The sequence below is a fragment of the Rhamphochromis sp. 'chilingali' genome (genome assembly GCF_963969265.1).
Source record: "Rhamphochromis sp. 'chilingali' genome assembly, chromosome: 12".
NCBI classification, from domain to species: Eukaryota; Metazoa; Chordata; class Actinopteri; order Cichliformes; family Cichlidae; genus Rhamphochromis; species Rhamphochromis sp. 'chilingali'.
In genome coordinates this window covers 24480431-24493930 of record NC_137939.1, presented here as the reverse complement: position 1 = coordinate 24493930, position 13500 = coordinate 24480431, and the positions used below count along the sequence as shown (strand labels likewise).

The 13500-nt window shown below is 43.4% G+C and overlaps 1 protein-coding gene across 1 annotated transcript in view; it reads left to right on the top strand.

Moving 5' to 3' along the window:
- Positions 1–403: 403 nt before the first annotated feature.
- plxnd1 (plexin D1) overlaps positions 404–13500 on the top strand; it is a 71304-nt gene continuing 58207 nt past the window's right edge. The window contains exons 1-4 of the mRNA XM_080897695.1: positions 404–1762; positions 3449–3625; positions 9976–10107; positions 11286–11386. Of these exons, the coding sequence (XP_080753821.1) occupies positions 551–1762; positions 3449–3625; positions 9976–10107; positions 11286–11386 (1622 nt within the window). The 5' untranslated portion in view covers positions 404–550. The remainder of the gene's footprint in view (positions 1763–3448; positions 3626–9975; positions 10108–11285; positions 11387–13500) is intronic.

Sequence of the window (13500 nt, the reverse complement as noted above, 5' to 3'; positions counted from 1 at the left end):
ACAGCTGACTGGGCTGACAGAGCGCTTTGATGGGACGTTCCATTAAGAGGGAGGCAGTGCCATTTTTCAGGGTTAATGAGTTAACGCCCCATGCTCGCAGCAAAGTCCATCTTTACTAATATTTGTAATCGAAGAATGCTTTGCTTATAAATAAATATACGTATATATTTTTAAATAACCAGCGCTGAAACCTGACTCAAAATAAGTTTGTCCTTTGTGCGGCGATGTCCAGAAAATGCACAACACCAAATCAGTTGGAACTATTTATTCCCTGTTGTCTATTCTGTCAAGATGATTAAAATATCACCCAGGCGGTGTGGCTCAGTGTGCCCCAGGAGAGTGACTGCTGAGCTGCACGATAGGCAGAGAGGGACAGAGGAGGCAGCCTGAACAGGAAGCACGACTCGCTTATCGCGTCACTGTGGGTTTAGGCGTTGAGCAGGAAACAGTCTTTCCTCTCGGGTTGTCGCAGTAGGAACAAACACACATTTTTGTCTTTGCTCAATGCACCCCTCGGCACAGAACACGCGGAAGCCGGTCAGAAGGAAAAATGCCTCCTTCGATAGAGATAGCCGTCCTGCTTCTCGGCGTCCTGGCTTTGGAGACGCGCCGGAGTGCCAGCGCGCTGCACATCCAACAGGCTTTCGCGTCTCCAAATCAGACCAATAACTTCGTGGTGGATCCAGTGTCCAGAAAAGTCTACCTGGCTACCGTTAACACAATTTACCAGCTCAATGGGACCTTGACAGCTGAAGTGGAGAAGAGGACTGGACCGGTGGAGGACAACCTGTTGTGCCATGCGCCACAGCTTCCCCAGGCTCCCTGCGAGCATCCCAAATCCCTCACTGACAATTACAACAAGCTCCTGAAACTGGACCGGGAGCAAGGGATCGTGGTTGCGTGCGGATCTGTGTATCAAGGCTTCTGTGAGCTCAGAAAAATGGATAATATTTCAGAAATAGCGGTGGAGTTCCCACCCCAGGGTGAGAAGACTGTTTTCCCCAGCATGCTGAACATCGCTGCCAATCACCCGAACGCATCCACCGTGGGGCTCATCTTCAAAAGCCACGGGGGAAACACCCGGCTTCTGGTTGGGGCGACATACACAGGGGCTGGAACTCAGTTTTTCCCCAAAAACCACAGCAAAGAAGATCTGCGTTTTGAAAACACCCCGGAGATCGCCATCCGCTCCTTGAACATCAAGGATTTATCCAGACTTTTCACCTATGACATTAACCCTTCCGAGGATAATGTATTCAAGATCAAACAAGAGGTTAAAACCAAAAATAAACTAAGCTTCGTACACGCGTTCATCCAGAAGACTTACTCATATATTGCCTTCAATAATGATGCGAAAATGGGCCACAAGGAGAGCCAGCCCAACAGCATCCTCGCGAGGATATGCCTGGACACCGAGAACCCCCGAAAATCCACCGGGCCAGAGAGCAGGAAGCTCACTGAATCCTACATCCAGATGCCTTTACAGTGTGGATTTAACGGGAACTTTTACAACCGGGTGTTGTCCGTGTACCCCACGGAGATCCACGCAGGTGATGGGAAAAGCCCCGAGCCATACTTGTTTGGAGTGTTTTCTAAGGGAGACAGAAAGTCTGCACTTTGCGCTTTCAAGTTTGGAGACATCGAGGAGGGGATACGGCAAGGCCGCAGGAACTGCTCAAACTCTCCCAGCAGCGACGTTCAGGTGCTGGACAGTGTGATACAGGGCTCCGGTTCAGCCTGCATCCAGAAGGGAAACCTTGTGGTAAGGGCTTTGTACACATTTAATTAGGCAATATAAAAATACTTAATTTATGTAATTATTTTGATCTGATTTTAAGCTGCCATGTTAATGAAATATATACATTCTGTCAAATAAAACGCACTCTAAAACTTAGCATAAGCTTTGCTGAAAACGAAACTTATTTTACAGATCAGTTTATCCATTTCTTGACATGAAAGTGAGAAAAAAAAAATAAGTCAGCGTCACTGAGATATTTTCTGCATCATTATTTCATATGTTTTTATTTCTTTTCTCTTCGTTATACTGGGTGCCAAAACGTGCTCGTCCAATAAACCTGCTTGAGATTTATGAATCCTCTTGGCCATTACAGTTGTTCAGGCTGCAATAAGATTTACTCCCTCACGTCTGCTGCTACTCTCTGACAGTTTCCATTTATGCTTACGAACAATTATCCTCTTTAACCCTCAAACTGTTGACTCAAAGAAAGGATCTCCCATGTTAGGAGTAGAGGTGATAGCTGGAAAGACCCTCTAGAGCCACACTGAGGGTTGTGGGAAGGGTGAGACTAATCTCATATCCAGCAACTCTCCCCTTTTACCAAATGTGAGGATTGTAAGGGGTCAGTAGTTTACTATGTTTTCCAGTAAAACCCCAGACATTTTTATTTAGTGTGTGCTTCTGACTGAAGTTCAACTCTAAATTTAGCCCAATGTTTGACCGATAAATAGCTCCTCTGTTCCAAGCACATGATCAAATATTATCACGTGTATTTTATTACAATCTTCCTACTCATACGTGTGTCCTCAAGGAAACTTTAGCATTGCAAAAGCGCTGTCTGATTCATGGTGCCTAACAATAACAAGCAATGAAAGCTTTCCACAGTTTAATAGGAATGCAGAGAAATTCCAGATTTTCATTGTGGTGGTTTTGACTGACAGAGTTGAGGTCAAAGGAGACTGTCTCGCCACCACTGTGCTGTCAGGTCAGAAAGTTGCCCTCCTTGCTGGCACTGCCTTGTTTGCCGTGGCCCCGGGGCCACTCCTCTCGTGACCAGTTTTTCTGAATACCATCTCCGGTCGCCCACAAACCCTTTTTGAGATGGACAACTGCTTAGTTCAAAGTGATTTGTGCCCTTTGTTTTTTCTCCTGCTGCAGTACAACCCACTTACCACTCATAGACTAAAGTTAGTCTTTCCTCATTTACATAGCCGTGGCCGTTGAAATGTGATCTTTTTTGTAGTCGACAGTTTGAAGGCCAACACTGAGGGAAAGCCAGACACAATTTATGATAAGAGAGACGATGCCTCGAGCAGAAGGGCCCGTGGGAAAAGACTCTACAAATATCCAGTGTGCTTAATTTCTTTTTTTTTTTCTTGTGTGCTCTAAAATATTCAGAGAATTCCCAATAGATCCTGGTGCTCATCCAAGCGCAGCACTAATGTTTTATCATTGCCCACTGAGGATTTGACAAAAGCAAAGTCTTACGAGTGTTGAAGACCCTTATAAGCCCATTTCAAGTATTCACTGAGATGTCTGAAAAGTGATTTAGCAGAATGAGCAACGCCAGTGTGATAGCTTCTATCAGCCCTTGCTTTCCACACGCCTCCTTTTGTGCCCAGCTCTCTCCTTCTTCTAATCTTCATGTCATGCTTCCATATGAAAGCTGATGAGAATTGATCTTTCTCTCTCACTCTGTTTGTATTCTAGTTGCAGCCCGAGCAGCTGGACTGCGGTGCAGCCCACCTGCAGCACCCACTGGCATTACAAAGACCCCTTAGGGCCATTCCTCTGCTTGAATACCCGGGTCTCAGTTCAGTCTCTGTGGACAACGTGCAAAACCACACCGTGGTTTTTCTGGGAACCAGTAATGGACGACTTCGTAAGGTGAGTCTCACACGCACATGAGCGTGCATACACTCTCAGTCCTTGTGATTGAGAACTTTCTAAACAAGCTTAACCTCAACCGCTGAATGGAGTTATTATTTTTAATGTAGTTGAGCCCCGAAGCTTGGAAAAACTCTAACATTACAAGGTATGTAGTGCTGCTGTGATGTGGCTGCCGATTCTTACAATAAACCAAACCTATGTGTGTGATGAAACACTTCGAGCCACCACAGGGAAAGCAGAAATGCCTCCTTTTAACTTGTAGATTTTCCCTGCATTGTCACCACCCAACCAACCCCCTCATTCCGCTGATCCATGAACCATCCCGAACCTTATGTAGTCCTAATCATGAGTTTTAATGTCTCTTAAACTATTGTCTGTGAGATCACAGTAAAGCTGTCTAACAGCGGTTGACGGCTTATGACTCATTTGCGACATGTGTTGGTGTGCAGTCTGAGCTATTAAACATCTGCAGAAGGTCCAGCTTGTGAAAACCTTTCCTGCCCAATTACCAGCATTCCTTAATTTTGTCTCAGCCACATTCCTCGTCACCCCTGACTGAGCTTCCTAAGCAGCGGATCTGCCTGCATATGCAACTAGCTGCACTTCAGCTGTCTGTGGAAACAACACAAGCTGACTCTGAAAGCTTTCTGACCCTATGGTTTTGCATTAGCCTAGTACCTTTCACAACATTAAACCCATTCTGCTGTCGGGTGTTTTGTTTAGACCTGCTAAAAGAACTCCTTGTTTTCCTCCCCAGATGAAGGCACTGCTTTAGCCCCAGCTGAGCACGCAGTAATTGGTTTTTGGATGGTTTATAGCGGATGCGCCGCGTTGGTTGGCATGGTGTGTATGAGCGTGTTTGTGTACGTCTGTTTGCTAGATTGCAGGTCTGACTGTGTTTTTAGGTGTTTGACTTTGTCTGCAAGCCAATGTGACTGGTATAGTGATTCCATGTGTTTACTCAGATGAATGCATACCCTGTGATTACGTGTTACGTGTGTGTGTCGACCTTGTTGTATAGGGTGTGCAGTATTTTGGTGACCTTGGGAAACAACATGCTTTGTGCTTTTATCTTTATGTCTTTCACTGTTTGCCTATGTATCTCTGTGTGTGTGTGTGTGTGTGTGTGTGTGTGTGTGTGTGTGTGTGTGTGTGTGTGTGTGTGTGTGGTAGTGTCTGTGAGTGTGTGTGCCCTCAGGATAGAGCTGTTACAGAGGTTAATGGTGCTGTTAGTGTGTGTAATGTGATTCTGACTGTGAGTTTGGCTCAGACTAAACACAGGGAAACAGTGGTTGAGATTAAGTTAGGCCTCTTTTACTGTCTTTGAGAGAGCCCTCAGTGAAGTAATTTGTAATTACATGCATTTTTTTAATGAAGTCTCTCCCTCCCCATTACAGCTGACTTCCATTTTCTGCTTCTCGCAGTGTCCGCTTTTTTTTATCTCGCTCCCTCTCGCTCCAATTTTACTCCCTCAGTGGGTCCACCCCTCCACTTCTCAGTTCATCGCTTCGCCATCCCCTCTTTCTCAGCTCCTCTTTTACTCCATCTCAAATATAAAAGGCCCTTTGATTCATTTTCCAAACAAACAGACTTTATCTCTTTCTCTTTCTTCTTTCTGTCGCTCCTGCCCCACCTCTATCAATCTTTATTCTCTCTCCTTTACACCCAGGTACACATTCAAACACACACAGAGAGACACACACGTGCACAGACAGAGACAGAGAGAGAGAAAGAATGAGTGCACAGCAGCTGAGCACTTCTTGGTTGAATAGGGTCTTTCATCTGCATGAAGATAGACGGAGAATAGAGTCAGAGCGACCTGCCAGTACAGCAGGTGTTTTGTTGGCTGACCTGGTGGCTCACTGTGCCACAGCTCTCTTCACGTCTCCTCCTCTCTGCACCTATTGTGCTCCCTGTCCAGGTGTGTGGGCTGCTGTTTACTTACTCCTCGCTGTGTCACTCTGCTTATGTGTTTGTAGTCACTGGGGTGTGAGGTGAGGACATAGCACAGCTGCTTACTATCACTAAAAAGCAGGCGAGCTTGTGCGAGCAGATGGGTAGGTGGTGTTATAAAAAAAAAACCTGACAGCGATTCTTGCAGGTTGAGATAATGCCTTTCATCACAGGTTAAGCCAATGGTTTACTTAGCTCCTGTCTGCGCTGGTTTAACATTAACCAGCACGTCTAAGTGGGTGGTAATGGTTTTGTCCTATATAAATGTGTGCTCCTGTGCACATGACAGTGTTTTGTTGTGTTCAGTGGATGGAGAAGTGATACAACCCGTGCTTGTCACCAGATGCTGATCAGTTTGCCACTTCCTCAGGATGCCAGGATCTCTCCATTGAAGGGAGGCCCGACAAATCGCAGAAATAAGAGTTTTCACTGTCGGCGTGACAGGAAGTCTCACTCAGCACAGTTTGTTTTTCTGCACAGCTTTGTGTGTGTGTGTGTGTGTCTGTGTGTGCATATGTTTGTGCGTACGTGCTTTATGATCTTGACCTGCAGGACGGTCAGTGTGCAGATAAATCACTGCTCAGTGGAACGAGATTAGGCACACTGCTTGAACAAAGAGCACCTGAAATGTATTTGTGAAGGTGGAAACATGAAAAATATTTGAAGTAAAAGGCAGGAACTAAAATCACTTTACTAAATCTGGCAGTCATTGCTTATACATACATGCATGAATTTAATTAAGACTGAGAGTTTTGGTTACTCTCTTGTGTATCCACGTTAGCTTTGGGGGAGGGAAAGTATCCAGACAAAAGAATTTAATCTGTCATGTTGGCCTTTTAAAAGGGAAGGAGTGAGGCAGCTCAGACAAAAATTAATTTAATCTTTGTCTGGATATTTTTTCTTGATAACATATGCAGCACAGTAACAGCTACAGCATTCTAAGCACCCAAGCACCAGTCCAATCACCCCTCATATAACCTCCTACTGAGTAATTGAGATACAGTCGTGGCAAAAAAAAAAAAGGAGCTTGTCAAAGGAGCTTGCAAAGAAAAGCGTCTGGACTTCTTTAAGTTGCTTGAAGACGTTTCACCTCTCATCCGAGAAGCTTCTTCAGTTCTAAGGTCAAATGGTGGAGAGTCCCAGATATAAACCTAGTCGGAGTAAACCCCCACAGAGGGACAAAAGGACCCCCTAATGATCCTCTAATCGCCTGAGCCAAGGTGGGAAACTGGGCGTGGGTCCCAATCAGCCAGAGTTTCGGGTGAGTTCATTGTGAAACCTGGCCCCACCTTATCATGCAAATTCCTGAGGTCAGATGGCCCAGGATGTGAGTGGGCGTTAAGGCGTCTGGGAAGGGATCTCAGAACTGGGATCTCAGGTGTGTGTTAACATAATGCCAAGGAGGAAAGACATCAGCAATGTGCCCAGCTATCTGGGACAGGTTCTAAGCTCATGTGAAATCCACTGGTTCAAGTCCATCCAGTCTAGAGTGAGAACAATTATTCACAAGACAGTTGCCAATCTTGTCAGGAGTGGATGTTACCCATTCAATGCTAAGAGAGGTAGCAAAAAAGAACTCAAATGCTACATCTCAGATCTGCAGGTCTATACGTTAATATGTTAAAATTCTTGATGGTACAGTTAGAAAAACACTGAACAAGTATGACTTATTTGGAAGGATTGCCTAGAGAAGGCTATTCTCTCTCTAAAAAAAAAACATGGCAGTTTAGTATTGAAAAATTACATCTGAACAAACAACAAGACTTGCTGAACAATGCCCTTTGGGGACCAGAATGGACATGTTTGGCCATAATGAACAGTGCCATGTTTGGAGAAACCTAAACAGCATATCAGCACAAACACCTCATACCAGTTGTGGCGGTGATGATGTGTTTTGCAACCACAGGACTTGGGCATCTTGAGTAAACCATGAACTCCTTTTTATATCAAAATATTCTGGAGTTAAATGTGAGGCCATCTGTCCAACAGCCAGAGCTTGGCCCAAACTGGTTCATGCAACAGGACAGTGATCCCTAACATGACAGCAAATGTAAGGCAAGGCAAGGCAAGGCAAGTTTATTTGTATAGCACAATTCAACAACAAGGTGATTCAAAGTGCTTTACAGAGACATTAGAAACAAAAACAAATAAAAAGCATGATTTAAAATTGATTAAAACAAGCAAACAAACAAACTAATTAACAAACAAACAAAACAGTATATAAAATCAAAACAGATAAAATCAGAACAATAGATAAGATGTACAACAGAATGGTAAAAAAGAAAAGAATCAAGATGTTGCAATGGGCAAGAAAAAGTGCAGATCTCAGCTTGACTGAAACACTGTGGGGGGACCTCAAAAAAGCTGTGTGTATATGAGCAAAAGAAAAATGGGTCAGATTCCTCCACAATGATGTGACAGCCCGATAAAGTCATACAGAAACAATTTTTTTTCAGTTATACCTCCTAAACGTTTGTCTACAAGCTACAGAATCGTGGGGTGTGCTTCATTTTCACACTCTGCAACTTTTCGTTTCGTTTTTTAAATAAATAATAAAACCACAGAATCTGTTTGTTATTTTACACCTGAGGTAAGGTAAGATTTTTTTTTAAGCTACCAAGGACAGGATATTTTTTTTGTCCCAATATAAAAACCTTAGAAATAATAGAAGGTGTACTTTCTTCTTATTACTGCAGCGGGCTTCACTATGCCCATTCTAGTCATGGGTGAAAAGATTTTGAGGCACAGTTCGATACTTAATTCAGTTCTGATTAAATATTATAGCCTGCTATATGGGTCTCTCATTTAGTCCTGACCCAGATGTAGCCAATCTGAATCTCATCCTCCCACTCACCCACTTCCTCATCCACTATGTCACTATGTTTTGGCCCTGCCGTGTCTCAACTTCCAATCCCACTCAAATACAATGTACCCTTGTTCATTCATCCATTCATTGTAGGTTTAAACAAACTGTCCCAGGTTTATTCCCTTACGTGACTCACTGGTCGTATTGGGGGAGCTACCTTAAAAGCATGAAGAAGTTGAACTACACTAAATCTACCTTAGGAAAAAATCTAATTTGGCCAATTAGCTCAGACTACATTATAAGAAAGAAACTGGCACTGGGCATGTGATACCACATTTTATTACAAAAAGTATAAAAGGATAAGTTCAGGATAAGTAAGGGTAGAGTAAAAACTGTCCACTTATTCACAGGTCAAACATGACAAAAAAGGTTTTTGTAGCAGAAACCAAAATCCAGGTGGGGCACTGAGTCTGGCAGGATCTTTGATTATGTATAGTATAGTGAAGGTTAGTTTTACAAACTTATATTCAAAACATAAAATGTCATAGCCAAGTATTCCAGGAAGCTGTAGGTCAACTTAATACTTGCCTTAAAAAACAACCATCCATCCAGGCAGAATTTATTTACGCTGTAAACCACTTTGGATCATTTGACTGGCCAAAAGGGTTTGATTATTGTGGAGAAGCAGCGGTCCAAAGTTTTACCGCTGTATAGTGTTTTTGAAAGACTATACACCAATGAATGTAGCTGAACTACCAGCAAGCTATGATTCCTGAACTTAAACTAGTTTAATTGCATGTAGTGCCTTCATGTCACTCTTCACCTCCAGTGCTGCTCACTGACTCTTCATCTGTGTTGAATTTATCTGCACACAGAAATGAACATGGGTGTCAGTTACGGTTAATATCTGTGTCCTGTGAGCATCACAGTTTCCCATATAAACATTATTTTACATTTACATATTATATTATTTGATATTGTATACAAGTATGGCTTCTGGAAACACATTTTAAAGATACGAATCACCACACAAAAAGTCCAGAGTTCCAGTGTCCTCCCTTTTTACCACAGTAAACTTACCATCTAACAATAGACAGTCATTGTGGCTGCTTATTTTACTGCACCAGCTGCTGATTTAGATTTCATATTTTCAGTTGGACCGCTGGCAGACAAAAATTGTAGACTGCCAAATCATCTGACATTACACAAACAATAAGACACCAAAAATATGGTGCAATAAAAATCACACAATCAAGGTTGTCTGTACATCTCGGTGCTTGCTACAGGTGGGCGTAGTCTCCAAGGAGTGATCACGATGTAAAAGTTTTGTTTGTGTATCTCTTGCCAAACACAGACGTGGGAAAAAACCTGCTTCTTCTGTGGTATTGCTGAGCAAATGACTCGATCTGCTCAATCAACTGAAAAGTAATGTGGTTGCACTGAGCAGTTGTGAACATATGAGAAACTCTTCTGCATGAATGTGAACCAAGAAATTGGCGCTCAACGTCTTTTTTTTTTTTTTTAATTGCACCACTTTGCATGTGGTTCCAACTCTGCAATTCAACATGTGCGTCTCTCTTTTTCACAGCTGACTCTGCTACCGAACATGACCACAGCCAATCAGTGGATGCTGAAGCTGCGAGCCAACGAAGCAGTACACCACATCATGACCTTCGATCCCAACGACAGCAACTTTCTTTATGTCATGACCTCTCATCATGTAAGGTTATACCCGCTGGCATATCAGCACGTAGCGCGACCATGATAACCACAATGAGACCTCATGAATGTCACGTCATGTACATCCTCCTTAAGTTCACTTAACAGAACACTACCATATTTGTGGTTAAGGCAGACATGCATGCAGACCTACATTAAGCTTTCAGACCTGCATTTCAAAGCCAATTTGTTTGATAACAGTTGGGCTTAGGGCGGGATATGGCTGCACCTCTGGCCTTTATGGTTTCTGCACAGTGACAGTGCATCAGTTTGTTAGCTGTCTGTGCTGCTATTAAATCTCTGTGCTTCCTGTCACAGAAACAAAGTTTAACGTGCACACAGAAAATATGCTACAGCTCCTTTTTAGACTCTGACAAAACTGCTGCATGACATTTTTTAGGTAACATTTGCCGTGACATTGTTAAGATTTAAATTAAATTTGGCACTATTATTGGCTGGCATTTATTTTAGCTGTAACCTTTAAACGGATTTACATTCTGAGACCGGCATTCACTTCCTAGGTTCAAACTGCCTATCTGTGTTTACCTACAGCGTATTCGTATTTGTTTGCACTGCAAATAGACAAAGCAGCAAAAAAAGAAGAAAAAAAGGTGGTTGTTAGCCTTAAGAAACTTAAGGAGATGTACACTGCACGTAGGAGTTTACAAATGTGTAATTACATTATCTGAGATTTTTTTATCTGCTTCATTGTAAGCGGATGTCGGTGAAATATATCTGCATTTGGAAAACGACAAGATCAAATGTCTTTGTAGGAGTTATTCAGGAAAGACTGTCTGCAGTTATTATACATTAATAAACACTTTAGATGTCATGATGTGTTTACTGAAAAATTTCATGACATTTATTCATTTCTTTCTGCTGTCAATAAGTGTTGAATGATGACATGCAAAAGTTATGTGTGAGCCTGTAAGCTGGTTTTCATTGTGGGCTTATTATATTATATTCATTTCGTCTGGGTGGTAGTTTAAATCCTAGAGACTCGAAATTGCAGTGATACTCTTACACTGTAGCAGATTATCAAAATTCTTGAGGAGGATCATTCTTAAGTTCTCTTAACAGCCGTCAGCATCTTGGTAACAAAATCACTTGTTTTCCACTTTTTGGCCGCCCTTGAAGATGATTGTGTGCTCATGTTTGCTTCTGTGCATTGATGTGCAGATGCTGAGAGTAAAAGTGGCAGATTGTGATCAGTGGAAGAGCTGCAGTGACTGTTTGGGAGCAGGTGACGCCCATTGTGGTTGGTGCACACTGGAGAATAGGTAAGAACCACAGCACGTACACACATGCACGTACGCACACAAACGCACAAAGACGCAGTCTCTCCTTCTGTTTCTTTAACTGTCATCCTCAGACTTGTTTGTCTGACCCTCCCAGCCTCTCCTTTGGTGCCAGTTAAGCATAATTCAATCAAATTATCAGACGCTCGGTTTCGCGCACACACATGCCACATGCTTTTTGACGTAAAGCAAAAATCTCTGCTTTGAAAAAGAGGTCAGCTGTTTATATGAAAGGCGCATCGATTCCAGAATAGACTGATGGCACAGAGCAATAACGATCGTTGGTCGTTTTATTACTTGAAGCATTTGCATGAATCAAACCCACTGAGGCTTGTTTGCTTATTTTCATCATTTTCGTTTTCAGTTTCAAAATGTCGCCCAGCTGAATGAGCAGTGGCAGAAACCGAGTGTGTTTTGGGGTTGGAAGAGTGTTGTTGGATTGAGCAGAATTGATTTGCTTTTCATTAGGCCGCAGACTCGAGAGTAACATCATTGTTTGGAGCGCTCCCCTGGTTCTTTAGTTGTTTGGGGAGGGAGTGACAGGCTGGGAGCGCCCAGCGAGGAGTGACTTGGCTGAAGTGTAACTGTGAGCGAGTGAGAGTACACTGTGATTAATGTGGTTCTGTCAGGACTGGCTCTCTGGCCGTGCATTCACTGGCTTCCAGGGAGAATATGTGTTGTGTCGAGCTGTGTTTGTGTGCCGGTTGTTTGTCTGCGTGCGAGTTGCTTGGTGATTAAAGCAGATCAGACGAGATAGTGAATTTTGTGATGAGCTGTGCCGCGGCTCTGGAGGCTCTTGCATTGCCAGGGGCCATTCAGAGCTGGAAGAGTGGAACTGATGAGTGTTATGTGTTTATGTGTATGTGGTCAGACTGTCTCACTGTCATCTCCCCGTCTCCTCTCCTTATTTATCTATCTGTCGTCTCTTTATCCCAGTCCCTTTCTCGCTTGGCTGCATTTTTTTACCCTTGTGATTCTCGCTGTCTTCTGCTTGGGTTTTTTTTTTTCCTTTTCCTGCCCTCGTATTTTCCAGTAGCTTTTGAGAATTTAGCCATCCCTCTCTAAACCTCCCTCTAGTCCTTGTCTTCTCCTCTCCCAGTGCCCTTGTCCTCTTCTCTATCCCTCTACAAAGGAGCGTTGATTGTGATGATGGTGGTGGGAGGGAGAGCGCACACTGGTTCTTTTGACAAGGAAATGTCAAAGTGTGTAAGCCTGTGTGTAAGTGTCAGAGTGTGTGACGCTGTCTGGCTAACGGAGACCAGGGAGCTGATGTCATGAGTGTGTGCGTGTTTTTGATGCACTGTTTGGCCAGTCGTACTGGCCGCTGGGTTGGCGCTGTGGCCCCAGAGCCCAGGGGATCAGGGGGTTGATGTGTGGGGGTGGATGGTTTCCTCTATCACCTCACTGTCTCATTCAACTACAGACACTGAGGATGGTGGGGGGAGTCAAGATCTCACAATCTGTGAAGCCACCACTGTCTCTGTGGGTGCCTGCTCGATTTTACGCATGGCGCTGACGTCTCTCTGCACGTCCGCGTGTAGAGTGAGCATGAAAACATATCTGTTCGCTTGTTGGATGCTCCATTGTTGTCTGAAGAAGAGAGCTAGTTCCTCCACCAGAGATAAAGCTCGGTCCTTGATCACTCTTTTCATGCTGGTGCTGGTCTAATCTGCCACATGTCACAAGAAAGCACTTAAATATCTTTATTTGAATCAAATTATGCATCACACGCAGTCTTTGCTGTTCACAAATTATCATGCTTATCTGCATGTGCTTATCTCACAGCGACTTTTGTGTGTCTGCCTGTATGTGTCTGTGTCTGTTTGTGCATTTAGAAGCTCATATGTTCTCCTGCTGTTTAACAGTCTCACTGACGTTCAGACACTTAGGAGGTGATGAGTTTTCTCAGGTCATATTTTAGCTGCATATGTTGGCTCTGTTTATTTTAAGGAGCTGTTTGAAAAGCTTTTAAAGTTAGCGGGCTGCAGTGGGGCTGATGATGAGTGCGTGCGTGTGTACCTGTTGTATGTTTATTTGGTCTTCCAGACTGTTAGAGAAAAGAAAAGTACTTTGAATTAATTTCTTCTCACTGTTGC